This window comes from Apis laboriosa, unplaced genomic scaffold (assembly GCF_014066325.1).
Source record: "Apis laboriosa isolate Shangri-la unplaced genomic scaffold, ASM1406632v1 scaffold11_cov152, whole genome shotgun sequence".
Classification (NCBI taxonomy): domain Eukaryota; kingdom Metazoa; phylum Arthropoda; class Insecta; order Hymenoptera; family Apidae; genus Apis; species Apis laboriosa.
In genome coordinates this window covers 2,107,061-2,127,824 of record NW_025221020.1, presented here as the reverse complement: position 1 = coordinate 2,127,824, position 20,764 = coordinate 2,107,061, and the positions used below count along the sequence as shown (strand labels likewise).

Sequence of the window (20,764 nt, the reverse complement as noted above, 5' to 3'; positions counted from 1 at the left end):
TTCAACGTATAAAATTATGAAAAACAAAACCACAAATTTTGGATAATTAGAATTTGATTATCCAAAATATTTACGCTGCTCGTTATTCCAATCCGATCAGCCGTGCACCGATATAATTCAGCATCCCTGAGATTTCCGAGCTAGCCTTTTTTGCAGTTTTACGCGGGAACTGGAAACGATTTTCAGTTCGTTCAAAAAAAAGAAAAATTCACCTCAAATTATTCCATTATTCGATTATAGACTCACGTCAACGAGAGCATTGAGAAAATTGCTGAATTCTTGGTAACCAGTGACCAGAGCACGACCAATTCCGATAAACTTGTCTCCTGAATTTCCATATTTTTCTTCCTCCTTGATACCGTCGACCAATGGCGTAGGTTTCAAAAAGGAATCCAACACGTTTGCGATGGGTTTCGAGATTGGCCTCTCGAAAAAACTCTGCGCTGTCTCGTTCTCCAATCTCACGGTTTCACGAGCGCTTGAATGGGTGTTTGTCACTGGAGGATACTCGGTCGTTCCAAACTGTATCGGTTCGTAGTTCATGGACACCGACTTCTCCACTGTAACCACGTTGTTTTGCGACTCGATCGTCACTGCCTGTTTCATAAACGTATTGGTGCATGTATGTATATATAGATATATATAATTTTACGTACAATTCACTCGGTGTTTCTTAATCGTGAATCTCGGTGAAGCAATATTCCACTATGCTAATATTCCACCGGATATCTAATGTAATAATGTTTCGAGTTAATTATGCGCGATGTTCAACGTTGAGAATTTTTTTGCTTCGTCACACTGATTCGATATAATTACGTATAATTAGGGGGAAAAAATAATAGCCTTGTGCTAAATAATAATAACGAGACTATCGAGAGATGATATTGCTTATTTGCTTTGCATTTCTCAATGTTTTCTCTTTTTTCTTTTTTTTTTTTCATTTCAATGGAAATGAATTAGAATCGGAGAAAAAAGATGAATGATCAGGAGAAATTGACAGCTTCGTGCCACAATTCCAATTACTTACTCCACATTTTCTTTTTTTATATATTTTTTTCCGTCAACGAAGGTTTATCAAAAATGCAAAAAGCGACATCGACTATGACGCTAATGTGACGGAATTCACAAATCTTTCTAAGCCGATTCTTACCGCGTCCACGATACGATTCCTACAAAAACCGAAATTGACTTGACCATCATTCATCCTGATCATCAAATCTGATAATCATCAATCGAACCTTTCGATCTTTCCCTTCACGTTCTTGTTATGTGCCAACGTGTCACAAAAATGCATCGAGAGAATCGTTGATCATCGTAAGATAAATATAATGAATATCCATGTTAAAATAAATATATATACTCACTCGATTTTGTTCAAAATTGAACGGCGTGCCAGTATCTCTCGTTTTTAAGTCACCGGTGCTCAACGTGTATCTAATCGGTTGCTCCGCCGGCAGGCAAACGGATAGATCAAAGGGACAGCAGAGTAGAATAATACAAAATTTCGAGATTTCTCGTTCCCAAAGAATTCTTCGCATCTTCGTGATTCTGGAAAGGAAAATGAACTCGTTCGATCGCGACTCGGCCTTTCTTAAATAAAAGTGACCGTGAAACCCGGAAGCGTGCTCGCGACACGTTCTCTTTCCTTTTTTTCTTTTTCCTGTGTTTCTTAATCGTTCTCACACGAAATCAAAACAACCGAGGGTTTCAGAAATTAAGAATCGACGATCACGAATTCGTGTTTCTTGACACGCAGTCACAGGTAGACTGTAAGAAGTTCCATTCCATTCCGATATTGAAGTTGGTCTATGTTCTTACGAAACGCACTTTCTCTTTCGATTCATTCCGCAATGTCGGCGCGCGGATGTCGTCTTCGATATCGTTTCGCGCGCTTTTATGGATCGATCGATTAGAGGGAAAACTATTCGAAATTGAAACTGCGGGAGACGTGAAAGATGAAGAGAGAGAAAAAGAAGAGAAACTTTGCAATATAAATATATTTTTTGAAATACAATTTTTTAATAACAATTTGTTAAAGATTTATATATATATATATGCATGTTGGTAGATTTATAGGATATATCAAAATTTCACTTGTATCCCCAAAAGAAGACTGAGTAATGCTTTAACGATGTGGAGAACCAAACTGAGTACAGCTACGACGAGAGAAACTGGAATCTGAAACACCATTTTATTTTTTTATCGGTCAAAATAGAGATAAGCACGATAACAATTAACACGAGAGGGTTATATCGAAGGAAATTTACCTGGAGAACATTCGATAGAAGTAATAATATGGAGCCAACTATAGGTATATTTAATAAGCTATCGACCAAAGGTTGAAGCTGTTTCGTGAGTTGTGATAGATTTCCAGTTTGAAGGGCAGAAAATACTGCATCGAGCGGTATGTTTAAGATGGCGGTAACATCGGAAAGAAGTCCTGATAAATTTAATGAACCATCCGAGGAAATTAAAGATCCAAGATCCTTCACTATACCACCGAGGGATATCCCGAGTAGATCTAAATATTATTATACATTAAAATATTTCGATGAATATGTATATTTGAATTATTTACTTTTACGGATAAAGTACAATTTTTAAGGTAATTCTAAGTAATTCTAAATTCGAAGAGAAATGAAATTTTTATTAAAAACGTGATCATAATTTTGCTCCGTATCGATCGTCGGATTCAACGATCTGTTTTGTAAGGAAGTTTAATAAACTTACTGCCTACATTCTCCAAAATACATGAGAGAAGAGAAATTATGGGATTGGAATTTCCTTTTCCTGTAATAATTAAATCAATTAATTTTAATAATTATCCCTCTATATCTCTGTCTTATCTTATTTTAATATATTTATCAATTTTTTATCTTTTGAAAAGTTACCTTTCGGCGCAACAGTAGACGATCCATGTTTATCTGAAATCGTACTTGAAACCTGCAAACCTTTAATTTTAATTTTATTAATCTATAAATTATATCGATGCATCTTCTATCGATCAAAGAATATAATACATTTTAAAAAATTTATATTAATATGTTTTAAAAAATTTTTTACCAAATGAACAAATATTTTCTATAAGATTTCTCACCTGATGAGGGACTAATCTGAAAAATCATTAAAATCAACATTAGTGTTTTTTCTTTTTTTTTGATGGAGTGTCGAGCAACATTTAAAAAAGTAATATCAAAGAATTAAAATAAATTTTGCAATCTTACTTGTGCTTTAACCAACATTGCAATTGATGCAATGAATAGCAAAAATCCAATCACTTTCATCGCGTTCATGTTGGCTCTTCTTCTTCTCCTTTTATTATTTTCTTCGACAAAAAGAAAAATAAAAACGCTTCGTTCCTCGTCTTTTTATTTTGGTCGCTTTTGTCGTTGCCTTTTATTTATATAGTTGAACCGCATGATGTCAAACTATTTTACCATTGATAGCGAATAACTCGTAATAAGTGTAATGAGCATTAGCATCGATATCCAAAACTTTGTCCTTGGCTTTCGTTAAACGTTAAACTATTATTATTCCCCCAGTTTTGTCAAGCTTGCAATTTAATTTATCGCAATTTATCGGTTTTTTTTTTTTACATGACGTAAATTTGTGCAATAGGATACATTGAATATATAATGTAACGTTGAATCAGATAATTTATTTAATCAGATGTACACATATTTATTACGTACAATGTAAGAAATAATAACAATAGACCAGTCTTTTTATTAGTAATATAAAATTTAGAATGAAAAATAACTTCAAATTAACTTATGATAAATTTTAAATGCTAATAAAAATCGCAAAACTAATAATTATAATATATTTATAATATATTTTATTAAGAAACTTTCTTAAGGAATTATCATCTACTACTATTCTCTTGAAATAATTATATTTCATTATCGTTAATTGTAAATATAAAATACGAGGAATGGACGTTTACACGAAAGTTAAATTAACCAGTACTATTGTTTAAAAACCGGTTTACAGCGTTCAGCGTTGATATTGGTATCTGCAAGAATTAAAAGAATTAAAAATAAAAATTAAAAGCATTAAATTAAAGAAAATTAAAAAATTTAATGTTTTCGCCTTTCTAAAAATTCAAAATAAATACATTTCCTCTACCTGAAAAATATCATCGAAGAAGCCATTATTGTTCCCACTCGGTATCGTCATAATTCTATCCGAAGAATCAGGTTTATCCGAGTAATAAATTGTCTGACGCTTTTGAATATTCGAATTTTGATCCTCTTCTGTATTCTCCTCTATCACCTTCGCTCTAGACCCCCTCAGCCTTTTCCTCTGAAAGAATCTGCTTCGACGAGGAAGAACATCTGGAAATCACTTAAAAAAGTAGAAACGAGTATACGAAATTACCATTAATTCTTACCAACTTGTACGATTTCGTTCGTCTCTTTGGATAAAACAGGGGCTAATTGAGCGAGAGGCGCCGGCTCGATGGGTAATACTTCACGTATCTGATATAATTGTATTCACGCGTTAATTAAATCCACTATAACCTACGAACCGGTTACGATTTACCTCTTTACTCGACGAAAAATCAGCTTCTTGTTTCGGAGCCTCCTTAGATATTTCATTCTTCTACGAGCAAACGTTATTTCAATATTTCTTTTTTTCTTTTTTAATACGATGATACAAATTCAAGATTATTGGACAAACCTTTTTCGAGTTTTTTCCCGAACGGGAGATTATTTGAATATGCGACGTACCCCTGCTCGGCCCTTTCCCATTACTTCCTTCTCCATCTTTTCCATCGTTTGGTCCATTATCCGGTCCATTACTAGGTCCATTAGGTCCATTACTAGGTCCATTAGGTCCATTACTCGGCCCATCACTGGGTCCGTCACTGGGTCCAGCACCGAACAAATCTCTAGGGATTTCTCCAGCTGTGAATCCGAGTCCATGGGTTCCAGTGGTGGCACCGGCGTACAGGCCTCCCCTAAGAGGTGCTGACCTCCCACTTCCGTCCAGCAAGCCGCCTAATCCGGCCGCGGCTTCGTGTCTTCCGTTCCCAAGCCCGGCTCTCGCATAAAGCCCTCCCCCTGTTCGTCGATTCATAAAATATAAATTAATCTTTATTTCCGTTCTCTGCTTTCTGTAAAAATCAAAATATATATAAACAATACTGGCCAGCATTCGCATTGTCGCCATTGAGTGTGCCGCCCAAACCAGCGGCCGCATGGCCGCCCCATGGCGTCCCCACGCTGGCATGGAGACCACCACCTGTATTCGACCCGGTTAGAAGACCACCCAACCCGGCTGCAGCATGGTAGCCCGCGAAATTGAATCGGATTCCACCGTTGGTGAACTGAATCAACGGAAGCTGCGAATATTAATGCGAATCTTTTATTATTATTGATATCGATTAAAATGTCTCGTTGCAATATTTCCTCGAATTGTTTAAATTTTCGTTAAGGAAGAAACGAAGAAAGAACGACAACATGGAATTTCTCGAAAGATTGAAAAGAGTTTTGAAATGCTAGATAATTTTAATTGAACAGGTTGGATCAGTTTTCAATTCATATTTCAATTATAGATGAATATCATTTGTATTGTCAGAAATATAGGTCGAACGTGTGCTGGTTTGGTCACATTTTCCGTGGGTTTTTTTCAATTTTAGGATTAAAGGAGGAATTATAATTATATGTTGGATGTGCAAGAAGAGCTCCTTTTTTTGGGATTGAAAATATTTAATTAGATTCTACGTTCTTTTTTTTTTTACAAAAATTTTCTTATATAAATTGTTGCATCTTCGAAAGTAATGATGAAGTTACAACGTTGCGAAATTTTGCAAGTCAATGTTGGCCAATAAACTGTTGTTTTTCTAAAAATGTAAAAATTAATAATTTTCATCTTCTGGTCCTTCTTGCAACGAACGGTATAATTTACGATTACATAATGGTTTATTAGTATTTATTATTGTATATACGTGTTAATGTTAATGTTATTGAAACGACATTGCTTATTTATTTATATATAACGATTGATAATGGCGCAAAAATAATAGTACAAAAAAAAAAAAAAAGATACGCGATGTAACGTGCAATTGGAATTGAAAACTTATTATTACAAATTAGGTTTTTTTTTTACATAATTGTTCATCTGTTTAGTTTTCGTTCGTGAAATCGTTTTTCGATAAGGAATTATCATTATAACGATTTCATTAAACTTATACTCGAGGAACATTAATCGCGTTTAACGAAATAATTGGGTAAATAAGTTAAAAGTCATCGTATAATCATTAAGAAACATTATAATGTAACGGCACTTCCGCACTCCTTTCTCATGGTTGCGCCTGTCCATTACCTAACGGCTGTTCCGTCATCACTTTTTTTCCATTTTCCATTTACTCTTCCCATACCTGTATCATTATATTTTGTTTTCAATCCCATTCTTTTTTTTTTTCACATCACCAATCACTTATTCCAATATAAAAAGAAAGTTTAGATGTTATTTACTTTAATTAATGTCGCGTTACTCTCGACGAAGTTAGAAAGTTTAAGAAACTCATTCGTCGTATACAAAACAAATGTTTTACAATTTCGAGAAGGATCGATTTCACATTTATCGTGGCTCCGAAGAATTGAAGAATTGTCCAAATTTCGTAAATCATCATCATCATGAAAATATGAAAGAAAGCTTTAAGCTTCCCATCACGAATTTCACGATCATCCAACGAATGAAAACAAATGTGCGCGTTATATTTTTTATTTTAATATTTTCGAAAATAAAAAATACTCACCCTCTCGTTACTCTGACTATCCGCAGGCATCCCGTGTGCAAACGCGAGTAAACCAAGCACGAACGCGAGATCAACCTTGTTGCACAGCATCTCTGTTTCTGACTGAGCCGAGCAACCGGCAGACTAACGCATTTACCACCGATTTCTAAAAAGACCTCGAAGACATCTCACCTTCTCTTCGGGAAGGGATAAACTGACGTAGCCGACGAACGAGCCAGTCTCGTGGCAGTCTCTTTGTGCGCGATGAGAATCGATCGTAGATTTATTCGATTGTTCGTCGAATGAACTATGATTGCGGGGGTCAAGGACGACACGACTGATCGGGAACAATAGGCATTCATTTCCTTCTTCGGTCTTTGCAAGCGGAACAAAGTGTCGAGAGTATTGCACATACCTTTCAGGTGTACGAAATATATTTAATAAAGTAAAAGTATCGTGGTTCTCTTAAAATGATTTTGTCATTTTGTCTTCATTCTATCTTCTCTTTAATTGGAAATGATTTTGGGAAAAAGATTATTAAGATGATGACAATCTGAATCGAATATTTAGAAATGTTATGTATCGGAAAAATACATATCGCTGTATCGTATTCGCGGCAAAAAGAGTAATATTAATGAAGTAGTGATTAATAAACTTGTTTCAAATGTGGGCACGAATGACGCCAAAGTTATAACGATTAAAGCGATTTAAAAAAAAAAAAAAAAAAAAAAAATGAGAAGCAATGTTAGATAATTTCCTGTATCAAAGTTGAATCAAACGTTGGAGCGTTATTTGTTTCTTCCATACATTAAACTTTTGAAAAAAAGAAATTTAAATTATTTACACATGAATAATTCTTTTCGTTCGGTTAAATTGATAAATCACTTTTTAAAAATTCCATTGACATTCAAATCATATATATATATATATATATATATTTATATATATTTAACGAACAATTTTGCGCATATTATTATCTTTATCGTTAAACATCGTTTATCGTATCTTCAGAATTTTAATTATCCGAAAATAATACTTTTAATCAATATGTTTCACAAATATAATAGCGAGTATAATGTTTAAAATCGAAAAATGCATTTTATTTTATTTTATTTTATTTTCAAACGATTACTAATCCATATGAATCATTTAACCTTGTTTTGTAACGAACACGTTTAAAATAAGTGCAAAGAAATCGTGATAATCGCGGAATAATTTAATATTCCGTCATGGATTAATTATCATTTATTATAGATTTATCCATAATGTTTTATATTTATTGTATATACAAATAAAAAAAAAAAGAAAAATTGTTCATAGAAACGAACCACGGATCCCATTCTTTAAAATTATTTTCTGCTCATTTAATATGCGCCTATCTTCCTCTGTCAGGGGTTCAATGGAATATCAATCGTGCACAGAAAAGAAAAGAAAAAAAAAAAGAAAAGAAGAAGAAGAAGAAGAAGAATTTTATTCGAATATCCAATGCATAATATATAAGTTGGACGCTTCTCGTTATTCAAGTTGAGTGATGCTATATTCAAAATGTTTTCCGTATCGCGGGAACGACTCGCGCATTTTAACGTTCGAACAGGCGCAATTTTTCGCCGGTATAAACGTGACTCTGAGATTCGTGGATCGAGAAAATTCGTCGAGTCACTTCCACAATCCGCAATTTCATGGAACGAAAAATAATATTACTAATTTCTGTTGCAACTTACTTTCTCCGAGCATCATCATCGTTCTATCATTTCGTTATTTGCATAAACGATACGACGTGACTCACGTACTTATCGGCTACCGATTAGAGCGAAAATTAGCCAATAGAAACGATTGATACGTTGCTCCACTCAAATGGTCACGTAAGAATTGTCGTGAAAAAGAAATTTTATTTATTTTATATGTTTAAAATTATTTTTACGATCTGAACGATATCCTATTCGTCTTGGGTGCAATTTTGTTCTGCAGTGGGAGGTCTTCTTCGTGTCTCAATTTATCCCCTTTGATCTTTGGAGCGATCTTGTTCTGTATTTGTTCCGTATCGTAAAGATGGTCGCTTGGTATTTCGTCCTTAACGGCGATCTTATTTTGTATGGTGACGCGTGTGCTGGTTGGTCGAGAACCGGAAAACGTACCGATTCCAGCTGTGATTCCGTGCCAAGAATAGTTCGTATCTTCTTCTATATCTTCGTGAACTTGGTAACCTCCTGCATTTCCTTGACCTCCATGAATTTCTACAAAATATCTTACATGGAAGATCTACATTTTTTAACGTTGAATATTTAATTTCGAATTACAGACGTGTGTACCTTGATCACCATGACTACCTTTGTAACCACCAAACGTTCCTTGAATACTTCCTAGAACACCATGATTGCTAAACAACAGAGACAACGTGTTCAAATCGAAAGGATCTTTGTCATTATTTTTGATGGTCTTCTTCACGAGTTGTTGTTTCAGACGTTGTTGTTGCAATTGTTCTCTTTGAAATCTTTGCCGTTCTCTTTGGGCCGATATTCTGTCTCTTCTCTCCTGTCGTATTCGTTGCGCATCGTCGGCATTCCGTCGTCTTTGCTCGGATGTCGCCTTCACGAGGGTTCCAACAGCTTCCAAAGTCGAAATAGGAATCTACGAAATATTTGTACGAGGTTAATATAAGAATCAATAGGATGGATTGTAAATACGATACCTTGAACACGTTATCGATCGTCTGAGAATTTTCCTGATTGAACGATTGTGCCACGGTTGCAGTTTGCTTGATCGCGGTAATTGGTATCTGGGATAATTAAATTTTGTTGAAAACGAGAAGGCGAGGAAAGAGATTGAATATTTTTTATTATTTATTATTATTATTTATTATTTTTTATTATAACTCACGTTAAAAATCTTGTCTATCACTTGACCATTTTCGTTTGAAAAATCTTGTCGTCTTATTCGATGAAGGGTCGGCTGAAATAATAAATTCAAAACAAGTATATACGTAGGTGGACAAGTGCCCAAAATTATTAGAATATAAAATTATTCTACATTAAGAAAATACCATTGTGAAGTTGTAAATACGGAGAGAGAATAATTTTCTCGACAGCTTTCTCTTTTCTACGTATAAAGAACGTCGAATGATATTCCGCTTGACAACCGATAATCGAAATGTCAGCGTGCGTTGTTTTAAACAAACATTATTGCTTTGTGTTATGCTTCTATTTGCGTTTCTATCACGTAAAAAAAAAAGTTCTATCACGTTAAAAAAATTAAAAATACGTCACTAACATTTTTCTTTTCTTTTTCTTTTCTTGTTTTCAAAATATCAATACTCTGAATTCAAATTTTGAATTTTTTAATCTCCAAAAATAACTTACCACTTCCGAGGCAATCGCGTAAACGATGATGTTAAGAACAACGAAAACGATTGCAAACATTGCCGTAAATTTTGACTGTCCACTGAGTTCCTTAATCCACAAACTACAAGACGATCCTCTGGTCTATAAAGGATGATTTCAGGATCCCTCAAGTGCGAATCGACCAATCACGATGCTCTTAAAATCCAGTACATATTGACCATTGATCCTTTCTATTCCACTAATCTTGATTTTCAGCCCCGCCTTTTCTCTCTTTCCTCAGAGATCGTGTTATTTTTGCATACGCGATATCGTAAACAGAATTATTATTGGGTCATCGTATAATTAATATGATCTTTAGAAATCTAGTTTCGATAAGATATTAATAATATTCAAAAAGCCTACTTTCAATAGGCTCGAATAGCGAGAATCATATTTTGAAATAATCTATAAATTTATATTTATAAAATTTATATACAACAATTATATACGACAATGTTAATTTACGACATCCATTTTATTTAACGATTCAATTTTCTTTTCATATTTTATGATGAATAAATTTTAACAACCGAAACTATAAATTACTCGTAACGACTTATCAAATATGCAAAAATTAACGTACGTTATACTCACTATGATTTATATATCTACAACCCTCGTTTAGAAATGTAAAAATCCGACTTTCGCGATTCGCACAGAAGAGCACTGATCACACATAGTTGCTGACTCGTCTCCGTGATCCACATATAAGAGCGAATCGAGTGAACCCACGCCTCGTATCAACCAATCGAAATCCGCCAATCGTGCTTTCTATTCGTCGCAATCGTTTTCTCGAATTCGCGCCTTAACTCCCTAAGAGTTCTTTCTCTTTCACTAGTTATCCGAGTGCGTGGGGTCTGTGTTACATAAATATCGGACGATGATCTTTACTAGATGACGTAAGATCTTTTGTGAGCGTTTTTGAAATGTTTCTCGATCGTCTTCGCCTCTTTTACTACGATGTAATGTTGTTGGTAAACTTTTCTGAAATCATCTGGAGTTATTTTTATGACAATTTGATTCACTTTCAACTCTGATTTAATTCGAATGGTAAATAATTACACGTTCTTGTGGATTAGAGAACCACAATTTTATAAATAATAATAATTTTTTTAAAATAATACGTTTCAGTCTTTGCTAACTACATGCTACGAGAATGAATACTAAGGATTGTTGTGAAGAAGAGTTCTCTAAAAATCCTTGTATGCCTCTGGATTATCACGAAGATAAAGGCCCACCTGGTTTCCTAGATTCTTCTGGAACTCTTTCACGTTCGTTTCCGATTGCTGGAAAGAGAGAATATAAAAAATATTAATATTTTATTAATTAATTTACAATAGAAATGGATCAAAGATTAAAATTTGGATCCAAGAAAAATAATCAGAAATTTAAAATAATTTAAATGAAAAAAATTGTTCTCCTTGAATTGTTCTCCTTTAATAAACATAGAAGATAATATTAGATCGTACTACATGAAATTGTCATTTTGTTGGTCGGAAGAAAAATAGTTTATTTTCGAAACTATAATCTTTATTCAATCAAAATATTTTTTAAAAACGAGTGTAAGTAATGAAACAAGTGATAAACAAGTGAAATATCTGATGAGTGAATAGATTAAGATTTAATTTTGGGATTCATTTTCAAGATTCTCATTTGTTATGAGATCTGAATTTTTGAAATCATCATTGAACGATTCTCTCGTTGATAGAGTCTTTTTCGAAAGTTAATCTAATATTTCGATATGTTTCGATTGGCCCAGTTTAAACTCATCATAGGAATAATATTTTAAATTTTCTCACTTCTCAAAAAACATCTAAACTGATACAAAAAAAGAATTTATCACAAAAGGAATATAGAAGGTTCATCAAAATATAGGTTAAATATAGGCTAAGCAAAATATAGGTTAAGTTTACAAGTCGCAATTGATTGTAATTTTCTAAATCGGCAACTTCATGTAGTACAACCTAATACGTTAAAGAAGCGGTTCTACAAAATATTCAATTAATTTTTAACAATTTGAATAGTAATTTAATCTTATTCCCTCGATTAAACACTCATCTTTACGAGAAATCGAAGAAGAAACGAACTAATAAATCTCAAAAAGAAAAAAAAGGAAGTTAACGATGTCAGAGCATCAGAAGGAAATTTACAAGAAAGTAAGTAAAGAACAAATTAAAAATTGTCTTACATTCAGAGCGTCATTCCACTCAATGTTAAAAAGTTTAACGAGGCCCAACACGTTTCGCCTGATTAATTTTTGCAAATCGTCTCTGGTCAAGGTGGGTTGCGTGGTAGTCGTAGACGCCTCTGTCGTTGTTTCTGTTGCGTTCAGATTGGTCGCGTTCGTTTCATTATTCGTCGATTGTGGAACCGTCAAAGCCGCCTTCGTCATCGTACTCTGAGTGGCCGAATCTGGCGCTATACTGTTGTTGATAATATCACTGATTTGCTTGATCGCTGATTTCGTGTCGTTGATCATCTGAAAAGGAACGGAATTTATTTTATATCAGTTTCGAACGAAAGATGAATCACAATAAACTTTACCTCAAATGTGAGTTTTGCCAGAGTCCAAAAGAATCCTGGCTTTTGCTTCTTCACCTCTCTGACGACTCTCTTCGACTCTTCAGGGATGATATTATCCTCGATTCCATTTATATCAAGATCCTTTGCATTCGAATCTTCGGATAAAAATTTATCGAGAATTTTCATTTTTTCTATAATTTCTCCCTCGACCGAGCTACTCTCTTTATCTTCCTCTTTGGAATTTATCTCATCTTCCTTCTTCGAACGATCGTTCAACCCATGATTTCGATAACTACGATATTCCATCGGTATAGCGGGTATTGGCAGAAATATCGTTTCTTTCGATATTCTTTCAGGATAACTCAACGAATCCAAACCGTCAACAGCCTTCTCTTCGCTCGCGCGTGGCAAATGCTCGTCGATGGTCGAGGAATCGTATCCTTCGCGAACTTTCCGAACATTATGCATATCCGAGTGCGTAATAGAAGGAACAGACGGGTCATAGCTCACCGAAGACCTCTGAACGTTACTGTTGTGAACAGGATCGACGAAGCGCAATAGCGACAGGCCGACGACCAATAACTCGATCGACGATGCCCGCATCATCTGCAATCAAAGTACTCGATCATAGAATCCGTGGACACGCTCAAAAAAAAAAAAAAAAAAAAAAAAGGAAAGAAAGAAATACATACTTTCGAGACAAAACGTTCGCAGCAACTTTTCCAGTAAAGTTTCGGGATAGATTCGACATGCAGTTCGACGCGAGCCACCGAGCAGAATTCGTGAAAAGGAGTCGGAGGAAATCGTCAAATGACTATTCGACACGCGAAACTCTCGAACTTATCCGCGTGATTCCCATCACGTAAGCGATTGTTCGCCAGGAAAATGCGAGAAAAATGCGACTAACGAGGCGATTCGTATTCGTACCGTATCGAAAGATTCGGTTTAAATGGTATCTGTCGATTGGCCAATTTATCTACTTGAACCTGCTTACGTTCAAGGAAATTTGGAAAGTCCTGTCACAAGAAGCATTTATAAGCTCGCGCCTTCTCCGTTCACGCGTGCATTTCGGTTGTTCGAGTGACAGCGACCGAGAAGGATATTTGCTTTTCTCGAATTATTGGCGGGAAATTTGTGTAACGCCGATTGTTCCAACACTTTCACTTCTTCCACTTTTCAACACGCTCGACGCGAGCAGGATAATATAGATAAACCAGATCGAAAAGAGTCGGGTCTTTTACTTGGATCGATCGAGACTGGTCGAGCAGGTGGAAACTTGGAGAAAGATCGGCCGTGACTGTCCACTCGAAATTTTGACGTGGATCCGTGGTTAGATATTTCCCCTCGTGCTCCATTTTCACGTTCACAGGTTGGTTACGACCTCGTGCGTGTAGGGAATTGGCTAGCAGCGGTGTTCCATCGGTTTCGAAATGGACGATCGGCCGACGAATTTCGGATCTGTCGCAATGGGCATGGCCGTTGGTGTTCGTCACGAGCTATTGGCAAAGTCTATTTGAAAAGTAATTATCTATAATAGTCTTGTAGTTTGTTTTGATACTCGAGTTCGAAGACGATAAATACTTGCCCGGATCCGAACGTTGCGCGGATTTTTCGAAAACCGGAGAGGCGAGGCCGTCTAATTTTTCACCGAGGTCGCGAATGATTGGTAATTAACTCTGGATCGAGTCTGCGCGTTTATTTATTAGATTCTATTTATAATCCTACTCCTATTTATAATACGTGATTATGATTAGAAAGAATTTTGAAACTAAATTGTGAAATTAAATGAAATCGGTGCTCGTCGATCAAAGTGTATCTATATCCTTGGTAATTACCTCCGTTTATAAAACGTCGAATATACCATTTCTGTTGTTGAATCGCGTAGGTGAATTGTGAACGATCTTTAAACGGATAATTTCATTTCACCGGAATAACTTTTACTTTAATGACAGCAGGAAAATGATATACATATATATATAAACGATCGAAATTTCTAAATATTCCACGAACGTTTTCTTCTCCCCTTGCCGCGATCAAACTGGTAACTGTACCGTTCGAGACTTTCTATAAAAGTTCCACGAGTTATCGCCGATTATGCGAGCGTGTGAAAGGACTAGAACCGGTGAACCGATTCTTGCATTCTTGCTCGACAACGATACCCGTTTCTCGCAAAATTTTTCCACGTTCTTTCCTTTCTTTCGTCTTTCTTCTGTAGATAGCTTCAGGGATGAACGACCAAAAGTGTCCAAACAAAATTGACAACGCTTGAGAAACACTTTGACCACGCGTAAACGTCGAATCGCGATTTTTCGACGGATCACGAAACCTCGTTTCACGAACGATCGATAATCTGGAGCAGAACCGTGCTGCTCGAGGATCAAAGCTGATACTTGTAATACTACAATGGTGGGTGGAACGTCAGGACCACGTGGTGGACCTCGAACCGTGTTTCACTTTCACTGCTTGCCCGTCTCGCCGCGACGGCCACGTGCTTCCTCCAACTCTAAACTTGCTCGTTTCGATTTTATTTCTGCTCGCGATTCATTCTTCGCTCGATCGTGAAAATTAATGAATTGTCCGGTTAATGAATTTCCATGTCACCACCAATGTTCATTATAGGATTTTGTTACCATAATTTTAAAATTTTATTGCGTCGATAATCGAGTCTACGTTATGGAAGAAGTGAGTAGGGAAGGCGAGATAAGAGTAACTATGGTTACCGTACGATAAATTCGTTACATTCGCGGTCTAATTGTCGCGCTATATTCTCGTTTCACAATAAAGAATTACAAAATGCGACGAGCTTTCAAAATTTTCTCCTTCTTTGTCTATCGAGGGTTATCGACAGAATCGGAAAAACAAAAGGGTAAAATGTTACGACACGCATTTGACTCATTCGAATTTTATATATGGCTTGGTCGGTTTTGTTTGAAATCTTCTCGTATGTATCTATATGTGTATTTGTTACGTAACGCGCGGTTATCCACCTGTTGCGGATCAGTGATTCTCATTGTGGAATTAGAAGAAAATTGATTTTGAGAGAGAGAGAGAGATATTAGTTCTATGCTTTCTCGTAATAAATAGGAGTAATAAATACTGTTGAAACAAAGGAATTCCCAGTGTAGTTTCTCCCGGTATATCATCGCCGATATAATTTCGAAGATGGAAGAAAATTTTGAAAAAAGGAAAAAAAAGAAACATCATCGATTTATTTTTCGATTGTAATTAAATTGTTAAACGGAACGGATCTAATCGTTAAACGTATTTCTCTTTTTCATTCAGGATTTTAGAAACCTAGCATATTTTAACTCGCATCTTTCTAGTGCATCGGATTCTTCGAGAGAACGAGGTCATCAAAATTCCCGTATATCTGTGACTTTCATCGATTCGGTTGAACGAACCATTTCTTCCCCTCCCCTCTCCTCCCCGAAGACGACGAATCGTTTGTTTTTTCATTGCCTCTACTCACTCTTCTATTTGCCTCGAACAAATATACGTATTGCGTAATCCCTCGCGTTCGTCCACGTACCCTTATGCAATTCTCTGTTACCCCGTTGCGTGGTATCTGGAAACCTGTAGTAGAGGAAACAACCGATATAATTTTCCAATCGCCAATTTGTCGGAAGAAGTTAAGTTTAAATAACGAATCGCATTTTATATAGAAGCTTCGATCACGAACCGAATATTTCGCGCAGCCAAACGTGCGGCAGCACGTGAAAAGAAAAATATACGCGCGTGTTGCAAATTATTCCTTCGTTTACGTGTCAGTATCAATTTTTTTTGTTTTTCTTTTTTTTTTTTTTTTCAATAAAATTATCTCGAGCAAACGTCGAGTCGATCCTTGATTCATACAATATATTAAACGTTGCGAAATAGTTTTGTGTGATTTGCTTGGAGAAGAAAGACAAGACAGAATTAATTTCTCTCTCTCTCTCTCTCTCTCTCTCTCTCTCTCTCTCTCTCTCTTTCTCTTTCTCGTGTTTCGATGATAGTATTGTATAATAAAACGTGGTCAGATTTATTCTTATGCAACGTTCGCGCAATCGTTCACGAAATAGTGAACGACGTTGGGTCCTTTGACCTACTAGTTTAGAAATTTGGTTACTATTTTCTATAACGAAGAGAGAGAGAAAAAGAGAGAGAGAGAGAGAGAGAGAAAGAGAGAGAGAAATTGGAAAGTCATTTTTTATTCGTATAGCGGCATTGCATATGTTGGTTAACGCGTTTGTTTGTTTGTAAGAGACAAAAGAATTCTAAGTACGGTATTGAAAGATATCGGTGAAATGTTTGTATAATTAAAGATTGGAAAGAACATAAAACAAGTGATTATCTTGAATAAATTTCACTTTGAATCAAGTACAATTCCACCGGTCAATTGTAAAAATAAAGCATTTATATTTAAGAAAAATTAACAACTTTCCGCAATTAAAAATATAAAAAGAACTCGTCTTTTTGTATTATTGGATGTAAAAAAGAGTTTCAATAGTCGGTTTCTATACCTTTGAAATGGTATTGAAAGATATCGGTGAAATGTTTGTATAATTAAAGATTGGAAAGAGGAACATAAAATAAGTGATTATCTTGAATAAATTTCACTGAATCAAGTACAATTCCACCGGTCAATTGTAAAAATAAAGCATTTACATTTAAGAAAAATTAACAACTTTCCGCAATTAAAAATATAAAAAGAACTCGTCTTTTTGTATTGTTGGATGTAAAAAAGAGTTTCAATAGTCGGTTTCTATACCTTTGAACAAGTAAGAATTCGTTGGCCAATATTGAAGATACAAAAGATACAAAATTTACAGAACATATAAAAAAAAAATCTAGTCATATATTTTACTCAAAAAGTAAAGTCATCCTTTTTGCATCCAACAGAATTAATTATTAATGCCTTCCTCTACAAAATCGAACATACATATAGATAAATAGATACACAATATCATTTATTTATTTAAAACAAAACAAAAAGAAAAAATGACAAAAATCCGAGAGAATCGTAAAAAAAAAAAAAAGAAAGAAAGAAAGAAAACAGGTAGAAACAGTCGCCACTCTTACCTGAGACGACACTGAAATTCTCAATTCGTTCATGCGAGAAGTATTTCCGTCAGCTTCACATCTGGAAGACCAGTCCCGGCGGTGTAAAGAAGAAACGACACGTCGCTTGAGAACAAATGCATCTTGTTGGACGGTAGAGCGGACACTAACGAGATGAGTCTCTCCTCCTTTCGATACTTCGAATCGTTCGAAGGTCGTTCCTTTTTTACGAAATATCTCCCGTTCCGTCGTTACAGAATTTATGAAATTCTAGAAACGAAAATTCTCCGAAATCGAAATTACTCGTCAAAAGAAAAATTTCCCATGATGAGTCACGATCGTGCACGATCCGTTGAACGTACTTTTCGTGTAGAAAATTGGGCAACGATGGTCGATGATCACACGAATCGTTGGATAATCTCGATTTTACATATTTTAATATCGAGGAAATAGAGAGAGAAAAAGAGATATCATATATAGTTACGAAAGCTGGAAAAGAAATTTTTAAACGCGTTTTTAAACGCGTGTTCGTTTAATTAGTTTCTACGAAATTGATAACAGCTAATAGCTGACATAGCTGGTTGATGAGAATTTATTACAGATTTTATACGATAAGTTTTTATCGTTTCAACATTGACAATACTTCATTAACGTTTTTAAAAAACGTTTTACGTTCAATTTGCCAATCGTAGTTCTGTCAAGACTTTTTTTCTTTTTTTTTTTTTTTTTGCTTAGACACCGATTATTGAGACGACCATAAATTATGATTATGACGGCCGTCCTTTTTTTTTTTTTTCTCGTGAATTTTCTTTTCTTCGCCCATAAAATACGCGGTGAATAATACCGATCATTTTTGCATCCGTTGACCGCAAGAAACGGCGTGGCCAATAACGACTAAGAAAGTGGAACGCGCCACGTATGATAATTAATCGTTCATTGGTATCTTTGGATACTTAGAACTAGGTCGCGTGCATCTTTTCGCGTTCCCATACTTACGATTACGCAATCTTGCGACTCCATTATACTATAAAAAAGTTCGTTTTACTTTCAAATATTAAATACTTTTATACGGAGGAGAAGGGAAAGAAGCCATCGTGTAGTCAGCCATCTTTTCATTTTTTTTCAAATACCTTTCTTCGTAGACAGATTTTGTAGATTCATAGATAAATCTCAAAGAAAACACTTTTCCACTTCGAAGTGTTTTCTTTTCTCAAACATAAAAGAGTCGCGTATTTAATATATTTTGCATACTTGCGTCAACCACTGTTGCATAATTGGTGGTCCAGACCGGAAGTTGGGCTCGCGGAGGCAAGCCAGATCGAATCGCGTTTTTATTTAATTTTTCTTTCGTTTCTCATTCGATAGGATAAATTGTTATTCGTTCGAATAAATAAAACTTTCACCGGATACGGAAGCCTGAAAGAATGATTAATCGATGGTAATTATCGCCTCGTCGATTTTTCGTCATCGCGGTATTATTGCAATCAATTACAACACGTGCAAACCAATAACATCGTTACGTGAAGATGTAATTGAATGCAATTGAATGTCTGCAATGAGAATAAAGATATAACATATAAAGAATAAAGATATAACATATAAAGATATTACTCGATTATAAATAAATTATATTATATTATAAATAAATTAAATTGAATATCCAGAAATACTTGCGAAGATGTTTTTATAGCGAGATATTTTTTACTTACGACCGATACTTTAAGATAAGTTAAGCAAAAGGATATTACGGTTTCATTTATTCATCCATTAAGTAACTTTTAGAAATTCATTAAGTAATTCATTAAGTAACTTTTAGAAATATCAAATGTCACCGCATAATAAACAAAAATATCATCATTTAGAAATCACGATTAACGCGAAATAAAATACAAGTTTTACGTATTTATAAATTCCTTGTACTATTTCCAAACTTGAACCAGGCCAGTTGATGATATTAATTATTCGACGACAGTCAAAATGAATCCGATCCGCGGCAATATACTGTTACGATTCGATTCGTAAACATTGTTGCGCAATTCGATTCAAGATAGCGCAACAAAGTTTCTTTTCATCCAAGCAGAAGTCAAGAAGGGACTTACTATTGAATAGATTAATTTTTACGACGGGCTTACTTCATCTCACCTAAAGAAAAAAAAAAAAAAAAAAAAAAAAAAGAAAAAAGATTTCTCCGATAATCGAGAGACTATCGGAAAGGAAATCACGTCGATGGTGTTTTTTACATAGTAGGAAGTAAAGAATTTAATCGATTCGATATGTTCGCACGTTTATTTTACACGTTGATCGAAAACACAATTAACAAGTTCTAAATCAAGCAACACGTGTTCATTTTCACCATCGAGCGAACATTACACTTAAACAGCAGTGATGTAAAAATATTACATCGTTGTACGTACATTTCACGGCACGCGAGCTACAGTTCTGGCAAACAGTTCTGTCGCAATTTATGGCAACGAATTTACGTACGAAAGGAAACAACAAGTTTGATCACCCGTGAACGGCACAGAGGCCGCATAAATATTTATACATTTCACGCCGCTGACGCCAGAACCACGAAATTATTCGATAATTTGTATATAAAGTAAAATGATCGATATTTTTGACAGCATCGCAGAGGAAATTTGATAAGTTAATAAATATTCGAATAGAAATATTTTTTTCACGCGCAAAGAGGAAATTTCGTGGTTCTGGCGCAAGGGATGGGATATACAAAAATGATTCCCCCTTTCTAACAATCACCTTTAACTACGCAACACGATTGATTACGATTGTCCTAAAATTCGTATTCTATCTAGACTATCATTCGCAGGCTATTTGGCACGGATCCCATTCGATTCCTCCTCAGCACCCTCGAAACAGAAGACTCTTCCTGGAAATCCTTCGGTGAAATGGCAGTCGATCCTAGCACCGCAATGATCCTCCTCTAGTGGGCCATCTTCTAGCGGGGATTATCCGAAGGAAGGCCCTTGATTGCGAAAACTCCACGGAAGAACGGTTTGAACACCTCTAGCAACGTTTGCGTTCGACGGGCCGAGTTCTGAAAAAAGAAAGATCATTCTTCGTC

The 20,764-nt window shown here is 35.3% G+C and overlaps 6 protein-coding genes across 12 annotated transcripts in view; all 6 read right to left on the bottom strand.

Moving 5' to 3' along the window:
• Positions 1–30: 30 nt before the first annotated feature.
• On the bottom strand, positions 31–1,861 carry LOC122719762. The gene is made up of 3 exons (XM_043945902.1): positions 1,365–1,861; positions 247–597; positions 31–169 (listed from the first exon to the last, which is right to left on the bottom strand). The coding sequence occupies exons 1-3, from the start codon at positions 1,536–1,538 to the stop codon at positions 83–85; spliced, it is 612 nt and encodes a 203-aa protein (XP_043801837.1). The 5' UTR covers positions 1,539–1,861; the 3' UTR covers positions 31–82.
• A 118-nt stretch (positions 1,862–1,979) lies between these two features.
• Positions 1,980–3,369, bottom strand: LOC122719769. Its single transcript, XM_043945915.1, has 6 exons — positions 3,225–3,369; positions 3,098–3,113; positions 2,892–2,951; positions 2,731–2,790; positions 2,268–2,521; positions 1,980–2,178 (listed from the first exon to the last, which is right to left on the bottom strand). Exons 1-6 carry the CDS (start codon positions 3,291–3,293, stop codon positions 2,083–2,085), a joined length of 555 nt encoding a protein of 184 aa, XP_043801850.1. The 5' UTR covers positions 3,294–3,369; the 3' UTR covers positions 1,980–2,082.
• A 452-nt stretch (positions 3,370–3,821) lies between these two features.
• Positions 3,822–6,924, bottom strand: LOC122719740. Its single transcript, XM_043945859.1, has 7 exons — positions 6,767–6,924; positions 5,155–5,347; positions 4,684–5,066; positions 4,546–4,605; positions 4,394–4,481; positions 4,129–4,337; positions 3,822–4,015 (listed from the first exon to the last, which is right to left on the bottom strand). The coding sequence occupies exons 1-7, from the start codon at positions 6,854–6,856 to the stop codon at positions 3,959–3,961; spliced, it is 1,080 nt and encodes a 359-aa protein (XP_043801794.1). The 5' UTR covers positions 6,857–6,924; the 3' UTR covers positions 3,822–3,958.
• A 1,272-nt stretch (positions 6,925–8,196) lies between these two features.
• LOC122719000 lies at positions 8,197–10,190 on the bottom strand. 2 transcript variants are annotated; one of them, XM_043944503.1, is made up of 5 exons: positions 10,102–10,190; positions 9,623–9,694; positions 9,435–9,521; positions 9,055–9,373; positions 8,197–8,979 (listed from the first exon to the last, which is right to left on the bottom strand). In XM_043944503.1, exons 1-5 carry the CDS (start codon positions 10,159–10,161, stop codon positions 8,663–8,665), a joined length of 855 nt encoding a protein of 284 aa, XP_043800438.1. In that variant the 5' UTR covers positions 10,162–10,190; the 3' UTR covers positions 8,197–8,662. The 2 variants fall into 2 exon arrangements, with proteins under 2 accessions (XP_043800438.1, XP_043800446.1); XM_043944511.1 differs by having other exon boundaries at positions 9,073–9,373.
• Positions 10,191–11,139: 949 nt separating this feature from the next.
• Positions 11,140–17,834, bottom strand: LOC122718978. 3 transcript variants are annotated; one of them, XM_043944467.1, is made up of 5 exons: positions 17,704–17,814; positions 16,115–16,218; positions 12,667–13,251; positions 12,311–12,601; positions 11,140–11,408 (listed from the first exon to the last, which is right to left on the bottom strand). In XM_043944467.1, exons 3-5 carry the CDS (start codon positions 13,249–13,251, stop codon positions 11,313–11,315), a joined length of 972 nt encoding a protein of 323 aa, XP_043800402.1. In that variant the 5' UTR covers positions 16,115–16,218; positions 17,704–17,814; the 3' UTR covers positions 11,140–11,312. The 3 variants fall into 3 exon arrangements, with proteins under 3 accessions (XP_043800402.1, XP_043800394.1, XP_043800411.1); XM_043944459.1 differs by lacking the exon at positions 16,115–16,218 and having other exon boundaries at positions 17,704–17,834; XM_043944476.1 differs by lacking the exons at positions 16,115–16,218; positions 17,704–17,814 and adding an exon at positions 13,338–13,424.
• Positions 17,835–19,960: 2,126 nt separating this feature from the next.
• Positions 19,961–20,764, bottom strand: part of LOC122717001 — a 109,209-nt gene continuing 108,405 nt past the window's right edge. For all 4 annotated transcript variants that reach the window (XM_043940655.1, XM_043940627.1, XM_043940645.1 and 1 more), the window contains one exon: positions 19,961–20,737. In XM_043940655.1, coding sequence (XP_043796590.1) covers positions 20,639–20,737 — 99 coding nt within the window. In that variant the 3' untranslated portion in view covers positions 19,961–20,638. The remainder of the gene's footprint in view (positions 20,738–20,764) is intronic.

Coding starts and splice junctions, on each gene's coding strand:
- LOC122719000 (XM_043944503.1), bottom strand. CDS start 10,161: ATGTTTGCAATCGTTTTCGTTGTTCTTAACATCATCGTTTACGCGATT. Junction 9,522..9,622: donor TGATAGACAAGATTTTTAAC/GTGAGTTATAAT, acceptor TAATTATCCCAG/ATACCAATTACCGCGATCAA. Junction 9,374..9,434: donor CGATCGATAACGTGTTCAAG/GTATCGTATTTA, acceptor AATATTTCGTAG/ATTCCTATTTCGACTTTGGA.
- LOC122719762 (XM_043945902.1), bottom strand. CDS start 1,538: ATGCGAAGAATTCTTTGGGAACGAGAAATCTCGAAATTTTGTATTATT. Junction 598..1,364: donor TCAATTTTGAACAAAATCGA/GTGAGTATATAT, acceptor TTTATGAAACAG/GCAGTGACGATCGAGTCGCA. Junction 170..246: donor TTCTCAATGCTCTCGTTGAC/GTGAGTCTATAA, acceptor AATCGTTTCCAG/TTCCCGCGTAAAACTGCAAA.
- LOC122719740 (XM_043945859.1), bottom strand. CDS start 6,856: ATGCTGTGCAACAAGGTTGATCTCGCGTTCGTGCTTGGTTTACTCGCG. Junction 4,606..4,683: donor CGGGAAAAAACTCGAAAAAG/GTTTGTCCAATA, acceptor GTTTGCTCGTAG/AAGAATGAAATATCTAAGGA. Junction 4,338..4,393: donor GAACGAAATCGTACAAGTTG/GTAAGAATTAAT, acceptor AGTGATTTCCAG/ATGTTCTTCCTCGTCGAAGC.
- LOC122719769 (XM_043945915.1), bottom strand. CDS start 3,293: ATGAACGCGATGAAAGTGATTGGATTTTTGCTATTCATTGCATCAATT. Junction 2,522..2,730: donor TATTTTGGAGAATGTAGGCA/GTAAGTTTATTA, acceptor AATAATATTTAG/ATCTACTCGGGATATCCCTC. Junction 2,179..2,267: donor TTCTATCGAATGTTCTCCAG/GTAAATTTCCTT, acceptor ATGGTGTTTCAG/ATTCCAGTTTCTCTCGTCGT.
- LOC122718978 (XM_043944459.1), bottom strand. CDS start 17,736: ATGAACGAATTGAGAATTTCAGTGTCGTCTCAG. Junction 13,252..17,703: donor GAATTTCAGTGTCGTCTCAG/GTAAGAGTGGCG, acceptor CTTTGATTGCAG/ATGATGCGGGCATCGTCGAT. Junction 11,409..12,310: donor AGTGGAATGACGCTCTGAAT/GTAAGACAATTT, acceptor CTCTCTTTCCAG/CAATCGGAAACGAACGTGAA.